Genomic DNA, 21,985 nt, shown 5'->3' on the forward strand with positions numbered 1-21,985 from the left:
CTTTCTCCACTTTGAAAGGATCTCTGTTATCATTCCATTGATTTCCTTTAAATTAAATGGAAAAAGAAATATGCTTATTGCCAGAAGCCAGCTCCAGCAATCCAGGTCTCTTGGTGGTGGAACAGTTAAGAGGCTTGAGATGGAAAGAGAACAGCCAGAAACTCAGTAAGCTTGCAGAGGCTGTTCTGATCTATTCTCTGCTGACTAATTTTTATACCTTTTTCTTAAGATTACATAAATGGTGACATGAATTTCCACATTCACCATACATTTTTTCTTGCAGAGAATAGATCGTTATAAATTAACTTTTACTAAATTACAAAATCATTTGATTAATATTCTGTGATCATCTTGTTCTTTATGATTAACAAAAGATGCAAAGCTAATCAGGTATAATTCATCACGAAATAACTGGGTTGGAAATTACCATTCCCACCCATTTGCGAGGTACAGGGGCGTGCATTTTGGCTAGGAGAATGGTCAGTTATATTTTAGCCAATGATATTAAGCATGATTATACAGTTGTCTAATAAATCAGTAAGAATTTGTTATGCTAAATCATTATACATATACATAATTAATCAAGATTCAGAAAAATACAATAATCCCAATTTGGTCCAAACTTTGTTTCAATAACAGCCTTTCATCATTCAATATTTTTCAAAGGTAAGTTTACTGTTTTTGTATTTGTTCTTTAATAAGAATGGTCTAGTGTAGTGGGAAAGTAACTTGTTCTAATTTTTCATCCCCTGTCCTCCCTGTGAAAGATCAGGGAAGCTTGAAAGCATTTTCAGGCATCTGTGTGGGAATTGTGAAATTCTTGGATGCAGCCTTGCTGGGAAGTTTAAAGTCTTTTCATTAACTCATTATTTGCTATTTTGTAATAGGGGGACTTTAGGGGAATTTCTATATTATTATATATAAAGGTAGTCTTTATATATAAAGGGTTCTAATAGTCTATAGTGTTCTTCTGTATTTCCCTAGGACTGGCTAGAGATATTGGTTATAATAATTCCACTAAGGAGTGTTAATAAGAGAGGAGTCATGTGGGGGAATCTTGAGTGAGGGCTAACCATCCTCTCTATAATTCTGCTCTATGACTCTAGGACTCAGTCTGAGATTTTGTCATTTAGGAGGAGGTTTGACAGCCCTCCGTAGCTTATCTAGAGAATAGTCATGCTAGTAGTTCCCATTTGAAGATAACATGTCAAATATTTGTTTCATTTTGCATAGCTATGAAAAGTGGAGGAAGAAGTGACTTTGTGAAAATCATTTGATGATTATTTTATAGTGAGAAGTTGTTTACAAATCAGCATTTTGATAATTTTCCTGATTACACATATAGTAACATGCTTTGTCATCTTAAATTCCTTAATTCTCGTTTACCTTGTTCAATATGATTCTTATGGGCACGTACCTGGTCAACTGCATATTTCTGACAGCCATTAATATTCCATACTGGATCGTGTACATTGAGTAAGTTGACAAATACGTTTTAATTAGCACTGGCACTTTTCCATATGCCATCAAAAAGGATCACTGATTTCTATATCTCCTTGGTATAGTTCCCTTTATCTTGGGCACATAGCTGTACTCATTATCTCTTGAGCCATTATAGCATTGGGGCAATTCCAGAGGAAAAAACCAAAACTCATCAACTGTCAAGAAATATTAGAATATTCCACAGATTATTGGAAAAGGGAATTCCTAAAGAGCTGCTCTTTGATGCTTGTTCTTAAATTAGTAGTTACATCTTAAGTGTTTAACTACCTTAGTAGATTTCATCCTAGAAATTGGTCATTTTTTAATGATATTATGAACCTTTACCAACATTTTTTTAAGTTGTGATTTGAAAATCCTAGTGATAGCATGCAAACAATTTCTGCCCCTACAAACCCTGACCCTGGATCCATGAGCATTTCCTTGGGATGCCAAATAAATTTATTGTAACTTTTGTTCTGAAACAATAAGATGACTAGTGCCTTTGGTTTTCCTAAGAGACTTATTTGGTATATAGATTTATGTAATTTTTCAAAGATTTATTTAGTTACTATTGATGTGTTGTTATTCTTCCAACTAATGCATCATGGGCTCTTGACTCTAGGCTCCCTTTCATTGGACTATACACTTTTGAAATCCTTATAAAAATCCTTGCAAGAGGTTTCTGTATGAGGCCATTCACATTCCTTCGTGATCCCTGGAACTGGCTGGATGTTCATATTCTTGTCTATGCGTAAGTATTTTGATGTATTTTTCTTAAAATTGAAAACTGGTATTTTTGCAAAAAAAATTTTGTTAAAAAATTGAAAGTGATAGGATAATTCATGAGTAACTATTCATTAGTATTTAGATCTGGAATTTTACATACATGTAGCTTTTTCTTAAACTCCAAGGTATACTATGTTTTTGTTATTTCCTTCCATCCTCAGAGTTTGGGTATAAAAGAAAAAGGAACATAAATTACTTTGTGCATTGTCCAAGCTGATATAAGAAAATGAACAGAAATTCATTCAGGAATTAGAAGAGAGTCCTTGATTCTCAGAGCTTTACTAGCTTACATTGCTTATGTACTTATCTTAAAAATCAAGCCTAAATCATCTATCAAAAACAGTCTCTAAACTAGTACCCTCAAGTATTTGATGATATCTCAATGGAAAAAAGAGAATTAGAGTAAATAAACTTGTTCTGGTTGATACCAGATGAAAGGACAAGAAGTATGAGTTGACAATAATAGTCATCTGAAAGTAATAGATACCACTTTACAGTGGTCTCCCATCAAAGTGTATATGACCACTAATCAGATATATGGAAGGGATTCTTGTTTCACTGAACCAATTGGTCTAAATTCCTTCTCTTAAAATTAATTTTTTGAGGGACATCTGAGTAGCTCAGTAGAGTGAGAGTTAGGTGTAGAGATTGGAGGTCCTGGGTTCAAAAATGACTTCAAATAGTTCTTAGCAGTATGACTCTGGGCAAGTCACTTAATCCCTACTCCTTAGTCCTTAAAACTCTTCTGTCTTGGAACCAAAACACAGTATTGACTCTAAAATGCAAAATAAAGTTTTTTTTCATTAAATGTTCCTTAAATAATCAATTTCTACTATATAAAAGATACTACTTGAATAAAATTTTCCTAATTTCGCAAAAAGCATTAAAAACTGATAAACAATATCATTAGGTTCTTTTGAATTCTGTTTAATTTTTTTTAATTTCTAATTTAACTCTATAGGTGTCTGACCTTACTTATAGACATAGAAGGTGTTCCAGCTATTGGAATTTTCTCAGTTGTGAGAATCCTGAAAGCCGTTTCTTTAACCAGAGGTAAGATATGATTAGCATAATCTTTAGGATCATTCCCCTTCCATCCCTATGTGTATTTTTGAAGAGTGAAAGGAACTTGCTGTGGTTATATTTGAGCTTCCTGATTATAGTTGCCTAGCAGGTTATGTGGGCAGAAACAGTGTTTTAAAATTAAGAAATTTTAGGATCATTTAGCTCCTAGCATCACAGATTTTGAGCTAGAAGGGAACTGCACTGTCATCTAATAAAACTTTCCCTATATGATCCATGAGAATCTGAGTCATAGAAAAGTAAAGTGAATGTCCAAGGTCACACAGGCAATAAATGGCAGAACTAGAATTCAAACCCAGAACCCCTTACTCCAAATCCTAGGAACTTTCTTCTGTACAACACTTAGAAAGCCACTTCAGTCTGAGAATCAGGTTAAATAACAAGAGCATACCAGAGCATGTCAGAGTAGAAAAAAGAAATGGATTTGGTATCAATGGTCTTTGGCTCAAATTTTAGCTATTTACTTAATTGTAGGAAAGAAACTTAATCTCTCTAATCTTCAATTTCTTTGCTTATAAAATGAAGACATTGGGGGCGGGCTTGGGAGGAGTCAACTAAATCACCTCTAAAATATTTTCCCACTCTGTAACTCTTAAGCTTCTGGAACTACTTGATAGATTTTATATTAGGAATAGGTATGAGAATAGATAGGAAAGAAATAATTTTCAACATAAACCTTGTTGTGTGATATTAACACTGCCAAAATTAAGAATCCAAAGATAATCTATTTTAAATGACATGATTATTCAAAACTAGACTTTAGAGTTTAATTCAAAATTATGATTGTCATAGTCAACATATGACCCAAAGAGGTGAAATATGAAACTTCCCCCTATTTATAAAACTAATTTAAAATTTTTTATTTTGGTATATTCATGATAGGCAATTTCAATTCAATTAAAATGTTAAAGTCTTTAATTCAATAACAGTATGAGTAATAACTCTTTTTTTAATTTTAAACATTTATTAATATTCATTTTTAACATGGTTACATGATTCATGCTTCTACTTTCTCCTTCACCCCCCGCATTTCCCCCCACCTATGGCCAACACACATTTCCACTGGTTTTATCATGTGTCCTTGATCAAGACCTATTTCCAAATTGTTGGTAGTTGCATTGGTGTGGTAGTTTCGAGTCCACATCCTCAATCATGTCCACCCCGACCCATGGGTTCAAGCAGCTGTTTTTCTTATATGTTTCCTCTCCTGCAGTCCTTCCTCTGGATGTGGGTAGCGTTCTTTACCATAAATCCCTCAGAGCTGTCCTGTGTCATTGCATTGCTGCTGGTACAGAAGTCCATTACATTCAATTTTACCACAGTATATCAGTCTCTGTGTATAATGTTCTTCTGGCTCTGCTCCTTTCCCTCTGCATCAATTCCTGGAGGTCTTTCCAGTTCACCTGGAACTTCTCCAGTTTGTTATTCCTTTGAGCACAATAGTATTCCATCACCAGCATATACCACAATTTGTTCAGCCATTCCCCAATTGAAGGGCATACCCTCCTTTTCCAGTTTTTTGCCACTACAAAAAGCGCAGCTATAAATATTTTCATACAAGTCTGTTTATCTATGATCTCTTTGGGATACAAACCCAACAATGGTATAGCTGGATCAAAGGGCAGGCAGTCTTTTATAGCCCTTTGAGCATAGTTCCAAATTGCCAGCCAGAATGGTTGGATCAGTTCACAACTCCACCAGCAATGCATTAATGTCCCAATTTTGCCATATCCCCTCCAACATTCATTACTCTCCCCTGCTATCATTTTAGCCAATCTGCTAGGTGTGAGGTGATACCTCAGAGTTGTTTTGATTTGCATTTCTCTAATTATTAGAGATTTGGAACACTTTCTCATGTGCTTATTGATACTTTTGATTTCTTTACCTGAAAATTGCCTATTCATGTCTCTTGCCCATTTATCAATTGGGGAATGGCTTGATTTTTTATACAATTGCTTTAACTCCTTGTATATTTGAGTAATTAGACCCCTGTCAGAGTTTTTCGTTATAAAGATTTTTTCCCAATTTGTTGTTTCCCTTCTGATTTTAACTACATTGTTTTTGTTTGTACAAAAACTTTTTAGCTTAATATAATCAAAACCATTTAATTTACATTTTGTAATTTTCTCTAACTCTTGCTTGGTTTTAAATTCTTTCCTTTCCCAAAGATCTGTCAAGTATACTATTCTGTGTTCACTTAATTTACTTATAGTTTCCCTCTTTATATTCAAGTCATTCACCCATTCTGAATTGATCTTGGTGTAGGGTGTGAGATGTTGATCTAAACCTAATCTCTCCCATATTGTTTTCCAAATTTCCAAGCAGTTTTTTTTCAAATAGTGGATTCATGTCCCAAAAGTTGGGCTCTTTGGGTTTATCATACACTGTCTTGCTGATGTCATTTACCCCAAGTCTATTCCACTGATCCTCCCTTCTGTCTCTTAGCCAGTACCATATTGTTTTGATGACTGCTGCTTTATAGTATAGTTTAATATCTGGTACTGCTAGGCCACCTTCCTTCACATTTTTTTTCATTATTTCCCTTGATATTCTTCATCTTTTGTTATTCCAAATGAAATTTATTATAGTTTTTTCTAATTCAGTAAAGGAGTTTTTTGGTAGTTTGATAGTTATGGCGCTAAATAGGTAAATTAATTTGCATAGAATGGTCATTTGTATTATGTTAGCTCAAGTCCTACCCATGATCAACCAATGGCTTTCCATTTGTTTAGATCCAGTTTTATTTGTTTGGAAAGTGTTTTATAGTTGTTTTCGTATAATTGCTGTGTTTGTTTTGGTAGATAGATTCCTAAGTATTTTATATCGTCTAGGGTAATTTTAAATGGTGTTTCTCTTTTTACCTCTTGCTGCTGTGATGTGTTGGAAATTTATAGAAATGCTGATGATTTATGTGCATTTATTTTGTATCCTGCAACTTTGCTAAAGTTGTTGATTATTTCTACAAGCTTCTTAGTTGATTCTCTAGAATTTTTTAAGTATACCATCATATCATCTGCAAAGAGTAATAGCTTAGCCTCCTCCTTGCCTATTTTGATGCCTTCGATTTCTTTTTCTTCTCTAATTGCTATTGCTAGTGTTTGTAGTACTATGTTGAATAATAGAGGTGATAATGGGCATCCTTGTTTCACACCTGATCTTTTTGAGAAGGCTTCTAATTTATCCCCATTGCATATAATGCTTGTTGATGGTTTTAGGTATATACTGTTTATTATTTTTAGGAAAGGTCCTTCTATTCCTATACTTTTCAGTGTTTTCAATAGGAATGGATGCTGTATTTTGTCAAAGGCTTTTTCAGCATCTATTGAGATAATCATGTGATTTTTTTTTGATAGACTATTGATATGGTCAATTATGTGGATGGTTTTCCTAATGTTGAACCATCCTTGCATTCCTGGTATAAATCCCACCTGATCATGGTGGATGATCTTCTTAATTACATGCTGGAGTCTCTTTGCTAGTATTCTATTTAAGATTTTTGCATCTATGTTCATTAGGGAGATTGGTCTGTAATTTTCTTTCTCTGTTTTTGATCTCCCTGTAAGTAATGACTCTTTTTAAAAAAATCTCCCAAGGATATTACAAAGCTCAAATGTGATGTGCATAAAGAATTAAACAAGCATCAACATACTTCATACATGTCTTATGGTTATTATTACCAACAAACCAATCTTATTTCAAAACATTTTCCATATTATTAGGATTTGCCTCTAAGTATTGCGTTGTTGTTCTACCAATGTCTCATTGAAGAAAGATGATCTGCTCAACAAGGATCAACCAGTGAAATAGGTAGTTGCCCTTTATATAGTGAAACAATAACAAGCAGATCATTCATTCTAGCAATCAAACAAGTGTTCAGGTGAATATTTGGCCATGTGTAATGGGATCCAATAATCATTAGAATAATATCCTATTTGTAAACACTGAGCACTCAACTTTCTTGGGCTTTTGATGAAAACTGGGTTACTTGTGAGATATAGTCAATGATTCCTGGATAATTAATATTATATTCAATCAGACATTTAATTTCATCATTGTGATGTCAGGTTTTTTCCTCCTTTTTTTAGGCACAAAGATTATCATAGGAACCTTTACTCAATCAGTGAGGATGTTTTGTCATGCAGTTATCCTAACTGTGTTTTGTCTGAGTGTTTTTGCTGTCATGGGGATGCAGCTCTTCATGGGCAGGCTGAAGCAAAAATGTGTGCAGTGGCCTCAGGAACAAAATAGTACTGAGGTACTATCAGGCAATGAAAGTAAGTATCACTCTTCTAAAAATATGCTGTCTTCCAGCAAATGTCCTAATGTGGGTCTCCAGTGAAGTTGCAATGATTTGAATGCATCTAATTGATTTGGGCATGAATCTAGATAATTTTAAGACTTTTTCTCTATCTTTTTTGCTATTGAACTGTAAAGAGTTTAGTTATGTCTCCAGGTATTCAAATTGGGGATAATTAAGAATGGAAATTCTTGATTGTATAATTCGTGCTTTAAAAAATCCATAGGGTCATAAGATAGTCAAGAGTGGATCAGTAAGCATATGTTAAGCACTTACTATTCATCAGGCACTGTGTTAATCTCTGAGAATACTAACTATATAAATATTACATAGATATGTATATATGTGTTGGTAGATAGATGAATAGATGATAGATAGATAGATAGATAGATAAATGTATAGAAAATGTTGGTAAATACAAACAGAAAAAAAGACAATCTCTCTTCAAGGGACTTACCTACTAATGGGAGATCATAGATGGAGAGATGGAATAGCCCTGAGATGTTACTTGGTCTAAATCCCTTTCTAGTATCACTATAGAGAGGCTAAAATGGAACCCTCAGAGAGGGGCCTTTTTTCAAAAGAATACAGGCAATTTGTGAAAATTTCTTTAAAAAAGCATTCCAGATAAGAGAAAATAAAAAATGCTGAGGTAATATGATGTGGAAGGAAGATCCTTTTACTTGAAGTCAAATTTGTTGTTTAGTCATTTTTGGTGATGTTCAACTCTGTGACCACATTTTGAAGTTTTCTTGGCAAAGATATTGGAATGGAATGCCATTTCCTTCTCTAGCTTATTTTACAGATGAGGAAACTGCCCCGGGTCACGCAGCTAGTAAGTGTCTGAGGCCAGATTTGAAATCAGGTCTTCCTGACTCCAGAGCTATCCACTGCACCTAGCTCCCTCCATGAAGTCAAGATGTGTGTCCAAGTCTCATTGTTACCATTTTTATAGTATTGCTATACCATTTAAACCCTTTTATGCTTAGCTTTGTGATCTGAAAAATGGAAATGAGAACAACTGCACTATCTATCTCAAAGAATTTTTTTAAAAAAGAACTTTGCAGATCACCCTAAGGCAAATATTAATGATATGGAAATAGGTCTTGATAAATGTGTGTGGTGAAAGTGAAGAGAAGAAGGTAGGAGGAGGGATGGATGGGAGAAAGGAGAGAGGAAGGTAGAGGAAAGGAAAGGAAGGTAGCGGTCCCAGCCTGGGCAGGGGAAATTGACCAGAGCCCTTAAATGAATGATCAGAGAGCAACTTTAGGGTTTGAATAGCTAGATTTTATTTTAATTAGAAAGGGAAAGGTCTAGGGAAAACTAGGAGGTAGGAAGAAAGGGGAAAAGGCACCAAGAGAGAGATCAGGGTCTCAGGGTAGAGAGTGGAGCTTCCAGCATAGAAAGAGCTTCCAAGGTCCAGAGAGAGCTAGCCTGTCTCCAGGGTCAGAGAGAGAAAAGGTGCCAAACTTTCCCTTTTATATTTTCCCTGACACCTCCCACAAAGTAAATGGGAGGTGTCAGGGGAAGTTGTAGCAGAGAGAGTCCTGGGAATTGTAATGTTCCAGGGTTTACAACCATTCCAAATGACACAAATGACACATGTAAAATCCAATGGAACTGCTCATTGGCTACAGGATGGGAGGAGGAGAGAGAAAGAACATGAATCATGTAACCATGAAAAAATATTCTAATTTAATTAAATAAAAATTTTCAAATAAAAAAAGAACTTTGCAAATCTTTAATAATTAAATAAATTAGTATTTCCTTTTTTCTCAATATTATAGAAGCCAACAAACTACCTAAATTAATACTTTTTATATTCTTAACCATTTAACCATTCTTAATCATTCAAATCTTTGCTTCTTATTAAAATTCTTTGAATAATACTTTGTTATAGTCAGAGGCATAATCAATCTTTTTTCATATACAAATAATCAACTACATATGTCAGCCCTTATGGCATTATATCATGTCAAAACTTTTTTAACTCAGCTATTTGTCTTTTTTTTTAACATTCTTCAGTCTACAGTTACCAACCATTGTATGCTTTGTCTTTTCCCCCATGGTTCCCTGGTCTCTCCTCTCTCTGTGCATTTTAATGCAACAGGTCAATTTGTTCACTTTCATATTAAAAACTGAAGAACATTTTTTTTCTAGTGAATGAAAAGAAAAATCTAAAACTAAAAATAAGTAAATTATTTCAAATAGCATCAAACTAGAACTTTTATGTTCTACTAATCTTTTATTGATTGGGAGGGCTAAAATCATTAGGAGGGAGTTTTATTTTTGCTCTCATCTTCATATGCAAGGGTGTCTGTAAACATCACAATTAAAATAAAAAATGTAAGAAGACATGTTATCAAACTGTCTATTGAACCCACTCAAACACTCCAGACCCATCTTGGCTAATTGGCTATAACCTCTATTTTTAAAAATTAAGCAAGAGAAAACATTTGTGTGTGTAAATGCCAACTGTCTAAATTCCAGAGAAAGAATATTGTCTTGAAACCAATGGCCAGAGGAAAATGATAGAATTCTAAGCTCTCTTACACAAGTGCCTCGTTACTTTTAATTTCAACATGTAAAGAGATCAGAAAGCTTTATTTTTTCCCCCTCAACAGAAAAATACTCAGTTGATTCCACAAACCTTTTTTCAAGAATGGATAGAATAAATTTAGAACAGTGGTTCCCAAACTTTTTTGGCCTACCACCCCCTTTCCAGAAAAAAATATTACTTAACGCCCCCTGGAAATTATGAAACTTTATTGAACTCAGAATAGAATGTAATACAAAAAGAATGTGGCCATCATCAGCTCCCCTAGATCGCTGCCCCACCCACCAGGGGGTGGTGGCGCCCACTTTTGGAATCACTGATTTAGAACAAATTTGTTTTCTATATTCTTTTCCTACTTTATTCTGATAAAGTATACTTTGCCCACTCCTACACCCCAATTGCAAATCATAATGTAAAGAGGAAAGAAAAAGGAGAAGGGAAAAGGGAGGGAATGAGGAGAAGTCAGAAACAAAGATAAAAAAGAAAAATACAGACAGAACTATATACACAAAAAAATACAGAGAGAGACAAACAGAAGCAGAGAGAGAGAATACAAGAACACAACTCAACACAAGAGAAAATTTTGAAGTAAAAAGTCTTAATTTTCACCCAGGGACTGGATAAAAAATTTTAAAGGTAAGAAGTTTAGAATCCACAAGTGTTCAATTACTCATCTTTCTGTTCATCTTCTTTTTCCCTCTCATCATCTTATTCCTCTTTTCATCGGTCACCTCCAATACTTCTTCTTTTTCTTTATCATGATCATGATCTCCTTCTCTTCATTTCCTATATGAAAAACCAAGTCACATTGAGTATCAGCGACGAAAGAGTAAGGGGTTTAAGCAGATTTTTGATGATCTCTCTCTCTAGCTCATCTGGCCCTGCCTCAGAATTATTTGCAAAGAAAGTAGAAAAGCATTCTGGTTCGTCATGTTGACTCCTCCATCTGGTTTCATTCTTATGTTACACAAAATCACATTTCTATGTAGTTTGTCACATTGTCACAGTTCTGCCCTTTTGGACTAATCCAAGCAAGTATGAGAGTTTTCACTTAGTCTGAGATGTTTTCCTCATTAAGATAACTCAATAAGTTATCAGTTATATATATATATATATATATATATATATATATATATATATATTAAGGTGAATATTTCTGAAGGCAAGAGACATCTGACTATGTCACCTATCCTACTCAATAAACTCTGATGACTCCCTGTCATGTCCAAGAACAAATATAAAATCCTCCATGTATCATTCAAAGCCCTTTATTACCTGCCACCCCACCTGTCTAATCATCTTCCTTCTACCCTCCCCTGCATTCTTTGATCAAATCACACTGTCCTCTTTGTTGTTTCTAAAACCCAACTCAGAGCATTTATACTGGCTGTCCTTCTCACTTCTCATCTCTATCTCCCAGTTTCCCTTAAGTTCCAACTGAAATCTCACCTTGTACAGGAAATCTTTACCTATATCTCTTTATGCTAGTGTCTTTTCTCAATTGATTATCTCCCATTTATCCCATATAAAGCTTATTTGCACATAATTGTTTGCATGTTGTCTCTCCTTTAGATTATGAGAGAACAGGGACGATCTTTTGTCATTTTTATACCCTCAGCACTTATCACAGTACTTGGTATGTAGTAGACACTTTATAAATATCTATTGTCTGATGGACATAAAGGATAGTGAAGTAGTCTCTCTGAAATATTACAAAAAACCTCGATTTTGAGGCTTGAACTTCAGTTCTCTAAATTTATTGATATTATCTTTGTCACTTTGAACAATTCCATAAGTTCTGTAGGTCTCATTTTATTTTCATCTGCGAAATGTTGGATTGAACTAGATTATCTCATATTTCTCCCACTTCTGAATCTATAATCTTATAGAATGTAAGAAAGTCAGGCCAGGGCAAATGTCATCCATTGATGAAGTTTGTTTAGTGATCACTCTCAATACATGGTATAGCTATAAAAGGCTTCTAAGATCCTGAATAATGGTGCAAGTTTAATAAGTTTTCTTCTTCACATTTTCAGCATTAGGTAGATATCATTTAGAAGAACAAATGAATGCTCTCCTGTGTGGCAATAGTTCATATTCCGGGTAAGTAGTATTGGGTAGTATCATTTTGTGTGTTTCTCACCAGGCTCCATCATATGATAGGATATCAACCTATGAACAAATATTCACTGAGAGTCTATTCTATGCAAGGCATCGTTCAGTGCTATTAGAGACACAAAGATTTAGGATAATATCATCATGGCCAAAGTTTATACAATCCTTGAGGTTAGTTTATATCATACTTCAAATACTTTTTGCAAAAAAAATCCTAAAAATATTCTTTAAACAAGATTATTTTTTGTGAACTTTTCTTGCAAAGGCAATGACAATCAGCTATCTGAAAAGTGAGAGCTGCTCTAAGAAGTGATAGGCTCTCTTTCATTAGGAGCTTCAAGTAAAGGCTAGACCCTTTAGTTTGGTTGTAGAGGTAGTAGATTCTTGTTTGGGTACAGAATAGACTTCTATTAAGTTTTTGATATTATCTGTAAAAGACAGAAGTCACAAACTTTCAGCCTTAGATTCTTTAGCTATAACACAGGAATGAGAAGATTTTCACTCTTTGAACCATTACATTTCATTCTGATGACACATGGAAAGAGTAGCAAAGCTGGAATTAGAATGCCAAACCCATAGCTTTCTCCACCGTACTACTTAACTAACATAAAAATATTGTTTTACTCTATTTATAAAAGAACTGTACATCTACAGACCACCAAATCCCAAATTCATTTTACTGCAAATCCTGAATCATTTGGGTTGCTTTTGCTAGAGACCTACCAATTCAGTCCCTATGTAACTTAAAGTAGAGCACTCTGTTCCATATTTGGATGAGGGTGAGTTGATTTAGAACTTATTTCTTTAGTATTCATTACTAGTACCCTGAACAGGCTAGAAAATCACCTAAAGTAAATCAAGTCTTTTCTTTTCTTTTTTTTATGTGTAGTCGTTGTCCAGAAGGATACCGATGTATAAAAACTGGTGGAAATCCTGATTATGGCTTCACAAATTTTGACAGTTTTGGTTGGGCTTTCCTCTCCCTATTCAGATTAATGACTTTGGATTTTTGGGAAAACCTTTACCAAGAGGTAAGAACCAAGTTATATACTGTGTCTTTATTATTATTAACACAGAACCTTATATAATTTCATCTGGTGTGTTATGATGTAGGATTAATAGTCTATTTGGCGACATTTTTTTAAACTCTCTCCTTCTGCCTTAGAATCAATACTAAATATCAGTTCCAAGGCAGAAGAATGGAAAGGGAGAGGCAGTTGGGATTAAGTAACTTGCCTAGGGTCACAAAGAGAAAATATCTGGGACCAGATTTAAATACAGGACTAGGTGTTTCTAGTCCTGACTCTCTATCCACTGGGCAACCTAACTGGTAACATTTTAAAATGGGATTTATGCTATATTTTCAAAACCAATAAAATTATACATTTAAGATACTAATAACTGGATCACAAATCCCTTATTGATATTTTTCTAGGTCTACCCAATTATAAGACTCTCTCTTCTCATTCAAAAATATTATTCTAATATTAGTTAAAAACAGGTCACTATGAAATAATTTGGAAAACAAAAGGTTTTTTATTAAGAAGTTCTTAAATACAGAGCAGCTGGGTGGCTCAGTAGTTTGAGAGCCTGGCCTAGAGATGGGAAATCCTGGGTTCAAATCAGACCTCAGACTCTTCTTAGCCATATTACTCTGAGAAAGTCACTTAGCCCCCATTGTTTGGTCCTTATTATTTTTCTATGTTGGCCCCAGTATGCAGTATTCATTCTAAGGTAGAAGATAAAGGTTCTTTTTTAAAATAAGCTATTAAATACAACTTATTATTTTGAATAATGAGTTTTAGCAAATTTCTTTCGAATGGAAAACGTAAATTTATGTTGTGAAACTAGTAAACACAAATTTGGTTACTGGTTTTAAGACTTGGGATGAGTATACCCACAGAATTAATGGGATCTCCAAATTTATTTTGAGAGCATAACTTATTTTATAGTGAATAATTCCAACTCACATTTACTTTGAATTTTACAATTGAAAATGTATTTTCCTCATAACTCTGTGAGTTAGAACATAACCACATTGCTATATCCATTTTACAAATTAAGAAACTAAAGCTAAAAAGGATTCAGTGACCTGCTCACAGTCACTTGCTTAGTTAAGTGTGGCAGAGTTTGCCTTTTTTTTACCTCTATACCACCCCACTTCAACACTTCTTTACTTTGACACTCTATTTAGGTAACAGTATACAGAGGGATGACTTGGTGAGAGTTTGCTTATAAGCATTAGCTTGGTATTGTTCCCCCAGGGTTTCCCAGGAAAAGATTCTTAGTCTTACATTTCAGTCAACTCTTTCCATTCTGCTAGTGGGATAACATGCTTGTCCACATTGGCCTGCGTTTGACCATATTCAGCCTGGGATAAATCAAAGAGAATTATGGTGACCATGTAAGAAATAGGCAAGTAGAACTAGCTCTTGTTGTGGGAACCAGAGCCCAAAGTAAGACTGGAAATTATGATAAAATTCTCCCAGCATGGTGAGACTAAAGAGAGTCAGTTCCCCCTCCCTGGCAATTTTGCCCCTATTTTTTTTTTGAGTGATCACTTGCAAAGTTCACATTGGTAAATCCTCAACATGCAACAGCTTCCTTTGATCTTTTGCCTTATGTACAATGAGGTTAGCTAGTGGAATATTAAGATTATAGTCAAATGGACAAAGTGGTTTCTTTATAGTTTTTCTATTTAGAAGCTTATTTGCAAGTAAATTATCTGTGAATGAGTTTAATTAAAAGTTGAGCATAAAAAAGTTTCCCTAAGGGTATATGGGAAATGGGGATGTCAGAACAGAGGAGTAACCAAAGCTGTTTAATTTGAGTTTCCTCTGCCCAGACACTAGCATTAAATACCCCCTAATGGAGCAATTAGGCTGGTGCACTGAGGGTAATGTCACCAGAAGGTCAAAATATATATTGCAATACCTGGTTTACAATTTTCCTATATATTATGGCATCTCAATAGCCTGAAAAAAGACCAAAAGATACCCAAAACAGTTCAACCTTGTATCTTTAGAAAAATACAAAATACATTAAAAAGTAAAAGGAGAGTGAAATCATTCTAATAGAAATTTCAGATTTCTGACATCATATCCTACTCTTGTATTAATAATCCTTTTCTGTGTCTAAAACAAATGAAAGGTCCCTAATCTGGACAATGATAGGTCGTCCTAGTATATTTCTTTATATAATTTTAATTTATCAAATTTGCTAATTTCAGAAAAGGCTTGGCAACAGAGGATTAGAAAGAGAAAGACATGATCCAAAAATTATTTTAAATTCAAAGTGGTTTTATATTGTCCTAAATATAATTAATTATACAAATATTTTGTACATTTAACTATATTTAGACAATTAAGATATTATGAATGAGGGGGCAGCTGGGTAGCTCAGTGGAGTGAGAGTCAGGCCTAGAGACAGGAGGTCCTAGGTTCAAACCCGGCCTCAGCCACTTCCCAGCTGTGTGACCCTGGGCAAGTCACTTGACCCCCATTGCCCACCCTTACCTTCCATCTATAAGACAATACACCGAAGTACAAGGGTTTAAAAAAAAAAGATATTATGAATGAAAAGGAATTAATTCTTATCATGAAATTTATAAAGTATCCTTTTTTCCTTCTCTAAATACAGCTTGTCAAAGTTTAGCTTACATAATTGAGTTTTTCATTCCTGAGGTTTAAGAACAAGTGTTCTAATTGTGTTTATAATGGGATTTTTAATATATATTTGTGGGAGGAGATCAATGAGTTTTTTTAGTAGTAGGAAATGCATTTAATAAAAATTTCTAGGAAAGGGCAACAAAAACTAAAAAATTATTTTATATTACAAATAGTAATGAAGCTTAAATAGTTCTCCTTTTCCCACTTTCTTCAAAGTATTTATAGCTTTGCTTTATCCCTTCCCCCATTTTTTCTACCCTGTTATCATATTTCCAAAATAAAATACTTAGGAAAAGATATAAATCGCATCATATGAAAACTGTCAGTTTAACTTAAATTCCTAAAAGCATATTCCATGTGATGTAGCTATTTTTTCTAAATAAAAAAGTATCAGCACTTACTATCTCCACAGGAAATTATCAAACCTCGAGTGGGAAGAAGATAATTTTTAAAATGTAATTTCTATGTTTTAATATTGCCTTTCCTCTAATTTGGTAAACCAAGAGGTTTAGATCCATACCTGGAAATTTGTTTTAGTTGTCTCCAAATATTGTGTATATGAGTGTGTATGAGTGTATTGTGTGTATGAATGTGTGTGTGTGACTGTGGGGAGGGGGAGGTGGCTATGTGTGCACCTCTGCACGTGGGTTAGTACTGATAGCTTTAGCTTAAGAGCATAGGATCATAGATTTAGAGGCAAAAAAAGTCCTTAGATGCTATGTAGTACAATCCACTTATTTTCTTTCTCTTTTAAACAATTTTTTTATTCCAAATTTTCCAAAACCAAATAAAAGAGGCATTTCCATAAAAAAGGAAAATAAGCTTATACAAAATTGAAATCATAAATCTCTTACACGTTTTACTTAATTTTCTTCATATCTACATGAAAATCCCATTCACAAGTTACCCAGCTCTTCCTACATCACAGAAGGAGACCACTGTGTAAATAAATAAGTAAATTAAGTCTTTTATGTTTTCACCTTCCAGCTCACCATCTAGAGGTAATATTCCCAGTTTATTCTTCCAGTATTAATTCTGTGAAGATGTGTGATGTTCTCTTGGTTATACTCATTTCACTGTTCCTGATCTCATCTAATTCTTTCTAAGACTTTTTAAAACTTGGCTGCTCATCACTTGTCAGGACATAGTAGTATTCCAACACAATAATTTACCACAATTGTTTAGCCATTCCCCAATTGATGAACATTCCCTCTATTTCCAATTCTTTGCCAAAATATAGAGAGTTGCTGTAAATATTTTGGAACATATGGGTTATTTTCCTTTTCCCTGATCTTCTTGGGAAACAGACCAAGCAATGGTATACATAGTTTGTTTTTTTGTTTGTTTGTTTTAACCCTTAACTTCTGTGTTTTGGCTCCTGGGTGGAAGAGTGGTAAGGGTGGGCAATGGGGGTCAAGTGACTTGCCCAGGGTCACACAGCTGGGAAGTGTCTGAGGCTGGATTTGAACCTAGGACCTCCCATTTCTAGGCCTGACTCTCAATCCACTGGGCTACCCAGCTGCCCCAGTATACATAGTTTTACCACTCTCTGGGTATAGTTCCAAATTTGTCTCAGAAATGGGTGGATCAGTTCACGGTTCCACCAACAATTTATTAGTGTTACTATTTTCCCATATCCCCTACAGTATTCATCATTTTGCCTTATTGTCATTTTGCCAATCTGATGTGTGTGAGATGATACATCATAATTGTTTTGATTTTCATTTCCCTATCAATAGTGATTTAGAAATTTTTTGTCATAAACCTATATCAGTGGTTCCCAAACTTTTTTGGCCTACTTCCCTCTTTCCAGAAAAAATATTACTTAGCACCCCTGGAAATTATTTTTTTTAATTTTAATAGCAATTAATAGGAAAGATAAATGCACTTGTGGCCATCACCGTCCCCCTGGATCACTGCAGCACCCAAGAGGGGGAGGTGGCACTCACTTTGGGAATCACTGACATATATTCTCAGTTTCCAAAAGGGAAGGGAAGGCTTAGAAGAGTGGGATGACCTGCACAAGAGGACACAGGTAATGATTTGAACCAGGGTGCTCTACCACTCCACCACATATGCTACACTACTATAAATGAATTTTCTATAATATATACTAATTTTCAAAGTATATATAACATGAGATTATAATAAATGCTATTTTCTCCAGTGAATGGCTGTCTGGAAAATTAAAATCATGAAACAACAATAGTATCTATGGTTTGTCTCTATATAGTACTTTATATTTGCAAAGTACTTTAAAAATATTACTTCATTTGATCCTCATTCACAGCAACCTTGAGAAACAGATATTATTATTATTATTATCTCCTTTTTTTAACTTATGAGATAACTGAAGCACAGGGAGGTTAAATGACTTGCCTGAGATCATACCACTAGGAAGTATTTGAGGCCACATTTGAACTCAGACTTTCCTGACTCCAGGGCCAGGGTTCTATCCATTGTGCCACATAGCTGCATCATTATAAATAACTTTCTTAACAATATTTTTGTCTTAAAACAAAAAATAGAAATAAATTACCTTTGTTTCTTTCTATTTCCCTGTTTAGACCCTGAGAACTTCTGGGAAGGCCTCTGTGATATTTTTTGTGGTTGTAATTTTCTTTTGCTCCTTTTATCTGGTATCCTTGAAACTGGCTGTAGTTGCCATTGGTTATGAAAAACAGAATCGGGCAACCATTAAAGCAGCAAAGCGAAGACAGGTGAAATATCAAGCCATGTTATGTCGACACAAAAAAGATCAAGAAGAAATTGAGGTATTATTATTGTGACTTTATAAGACTTCATAGAAAGGACTATACTGGAACCCCAGAAACCTGAGTGGTTGCCTATCACTCTGCCTCCAAATTAATGTTTTCATCACTTCATTTTTTTTAAGCTATTATCTTTGGTCTTTGAATAAATCTTTGTATTGGTTCCAAGGCAGAAGAGAGGTAAGGGCTAGGCTTTCACCTTTGGCCTTTACTTGGTGACTGCTATTTAAGGTTGATTTTTAAATTTTCTGTAATTGCTGTAATAGAAACCATTGTTCTGAAATTTCTATAATGAGACAATTATATTCTCAGTTTACACTATATTTTGTAGGACTTAATGGTGAAGTTTTTTTGACAATTCATAATTCATTTCCAATCTGCTTATACCTACATATCAGTTGAAGCTTCATTTATTTCTTGTTTTTGTGTGAAAAGGAATTAAGGAAAGACACTTCTCTGCCTTACAATTTTGACTTAAGATCAAAGCAATAATGTTGTTATAAGTAATAAAATCATTGCATGCTAAAATGCAATAGAATTCTAAAACATTAAAAGTGTTGGGGATAAGGGCAATATCTGCTTTACAGTCTTTCCCAGTTGTAGCAAAGGAGAAGCACCAAAACTTAGTTTGTATATATGGCCAGTATTAGAGCTAGAAATTGTCTCTTTTGAATTTATTTACAACATGCTGTCTTCGTGAAATTTTTAAGGAAATTTCTTGGTGTTATTACTAAAGGTGCATTTAAATTATGGCCTAACAGGCAATGACAGCTGTTGGAGCAGATGAAAAGAAAAAGAATGGTAAAGATCAAGGTTCTGCTGATGCATCCAGTGGGATCTCACACCATGCCAATGAGAGGATGGAACAAAGAAGAAAAGAGAACCAGGAGAAGCCCACAGAGAGAGAGGAAAAGGAAATTGATACAAAATTGCATCAATTTGAATCAGAAGACTTCATCAGAAAAAAAGTTTTCCATCATGGTATAAATACAAAGAGGCAAATGCATAAAACAGCACCATTTACAGAACAGGTAATACTTTTTTTATATGATCATTGTTGAGATAAGCAAATTTCTAAGAATTATTAATCACATGCTCTTTTTTGTTGTTGTTAATGGGAGGGGAAGTTAGGAATGTCTGTGGTTGTGTGAATACTTTGGGGAGAAAAGAAAATTTGTCTTTTTCTATTTGAGTCTGATAATTTTGCACTGAATTTGTGGTTTTAAGAAGTCTGGATTCTCACTGCCATAAACTTTCAAAATAAAAATTTTCTAAGAAAAAATTACTTTGAAAATAAACATAAAAATGAATAATGAAAGTTAAAATTATTCAGAAAAATGTTATAAAGTATATGAACTTGTGAAATATGATGAAGTAACTAGAAAATATGTTGGATGTATTAGTGATTATTTTATGAATTGATATTTTGTAATTGTAGTTCCATTTGATTAAAATAGGAGAATATAAATCAACTTGAATGTTTTAGACAATGATAATAATGTCATTTTCATAATTGTTCTCCCTGATTTCAGCTTCTCTTCCCAGCAATTCCACTTTCATATTATTGCCAAACCAATCTTCTGCATAATTTAATAACAGTAACCACTTAGCATTTTCATAGTGCTTTAGTTTTGCAAGAAGCTTTGCAAATATAATCTTATTTCATCCTTAAAAAAAACCTGGGAGAGAGGTGCTATTATTATTCTTATTTTAGATTTGAATAAACTGGGGTAAACACCAGCTATACTTGTTTATTTTTTTTTTCTTATTCAGACCTAGATCTTCTGGGCTTTAGGTCAAGCATTCATTTTGTCCTTTATAACATCCATGGTCACAGTGCTTTTTAAGTGTCTGAGATCACATCAGTTCTTCCTGACTCCAGGTCCAATGTACACTCTAGCTTCCTACTACCATAAAGAAGATTGGATTTTGGATTCAAGGGACATGGATTTATGCCCTTAATCTGCCATTTACTACTGTATATATACAATACTCTCATTCAAGTCACTTTACTTTTCTGTGGGTTCAATTTCCTCATTTTATAAGAATAGAGCAAGTTGGACTACAGGACCTCCAAGGATCTTTCCACCTCTTAATCTAGAATCCAATTATCCTAAGGCAAAAATTACTTTCTCACTCTTCTCTTCTGGTTAAAAAAGAGGTGATAGGGAGGCTGTCAACTAGGAAGAACACAGAACCACTAAAGTAGTCAGCAAAACCAAGTCTTTAATCAAGAAAGAGAGAGAGACCCTTAGTAATCAGCCACCACACAGGGCCAAGCACTATTAAATACCACACAGAGTCAAACCCTGGGAGCTCTGGGGACAGTGTCCCTGAGAGAATCACTGCGCTAGATGAGTCTCCAAAGAACAATAGAACTTTGGGACTTATATACCTTTTTGTGGAATTAAGTACAGCAACATATACTGGCAGTTAAAAGCAGGCTTGGGAAAGAAGCTGTAGCTAGAGACTGGGTTATCAGGGAGTGACCTAACTTACAATGGGTACAAAAAGGATGGTTCCTGCCACGTATTGGTCTTCTAAGGAAAGGATCTCTGATACAATGGGGGAAACTTCTAAGAGAAAAGGGGTGATATAATGCAATATGATGTTCCCTTAATTCTTAAGAACATGACTTCCTTAGAAAAGTTATCTTACCTGAATGCCTCCTAGAATATATTGGGTTTTAGGACTTCCTTAAAAAGAGATTGCTTTTGGGGGCAGCTGGGTGGCTCAGTGGATTGAGAGCCAGGTCCAGAGATGGGAAGTCCTGGGTTCAAATCTGGCCTCTGACACTTCCCAACTGTGTGACCCTGGGTAACTCACTTAACCCCCATTGCCTAGTTCTTACTACTCTTCTGCCTTAGAACTAATACCCAGTATTGATTCTAAGACGGAAGGCAAAGGTTTTAAAAATTTTTTAATTTTTAAAAATTTTAAAAGGAGACTATTTTTTACAAGAGATTTCTTTCATCTGGGTTCTATCTCAAAAAAAGAAAACCTTAGACTAATAACAAATTGAATTCTGTGAGCACATAGAAGAGTTAATCTATTTGAGATAAACCACTGAAACATTTTATAATTGGAAAGATTCTTTCCTTCATTATCTGAAGACATATTGGAGACTACATAGTAGGTGAGCATCAAATAATATACCAAAAACTTTGGCTTATCACTACACTGTATTCTCTTTATTAGTTTTTTTTGCTAGTCCTTTTTTAAGTTT

At 34.4% G+C, this 21,985-nt stretch overlaps 1 protein-coding gene across 1 annotated transcript in view; it reads left to right on the top strand.

The window, feature by feature from the left end:
- The window catches only part of LOC123242232 (sodium channel protein type 9 subunit alpha-like), a 113,689-nt gene that overhangs the window by 28,144 nt on the left and 63,560 nt on the right, over positions 1-21,985 (top strand). The window contains exons 4-11 of the mRNA XM_044669817.1: positions 1,387-1,476; positions 2,105-2,233; positions 3,230-3,321; positions 7,437-7,625; positions 12,242-12,308; positions 13,210-13,351; positions 18,556-18,762; positions 19,521-19,790. Coding sequence (XP_044525752.1) covers positions 1,387-1,476; positions 2,105-2,233; positions 3,230-3,321; positions 7,437-7,625; positions 12,242-12,308; positions 13,210-13,351; positions 18,556-18,762; positions 19,521-19,790 — 1,186 coding nt within the window. The remainder of the gene's footprint in view (positions 1-1,386; positions 1,477-2,104; positions 2,234-3,229; positions 3,322-7,436; positions 7,626-12,241; positions 12,309-13,209; positions 13,352-18,555; positions 18,763-19,520; positions 19,791-21,985) is intronic.

This window comes from Gracilinanus agilis, chromosome 3, assembly GCF_016433145.1.
Source record: "Gracilinanus agilis isolate LMUSP501 chromosome 3, AgileGrace, whole genome shotgun sequence".
Classification (NCBI taxonomy): Eukaryota; Metazoa; Chordata; class Mammalia; order Didelphimorphia; family Didelphidae; genus Gracilinanus; species Gracilinanus agilis.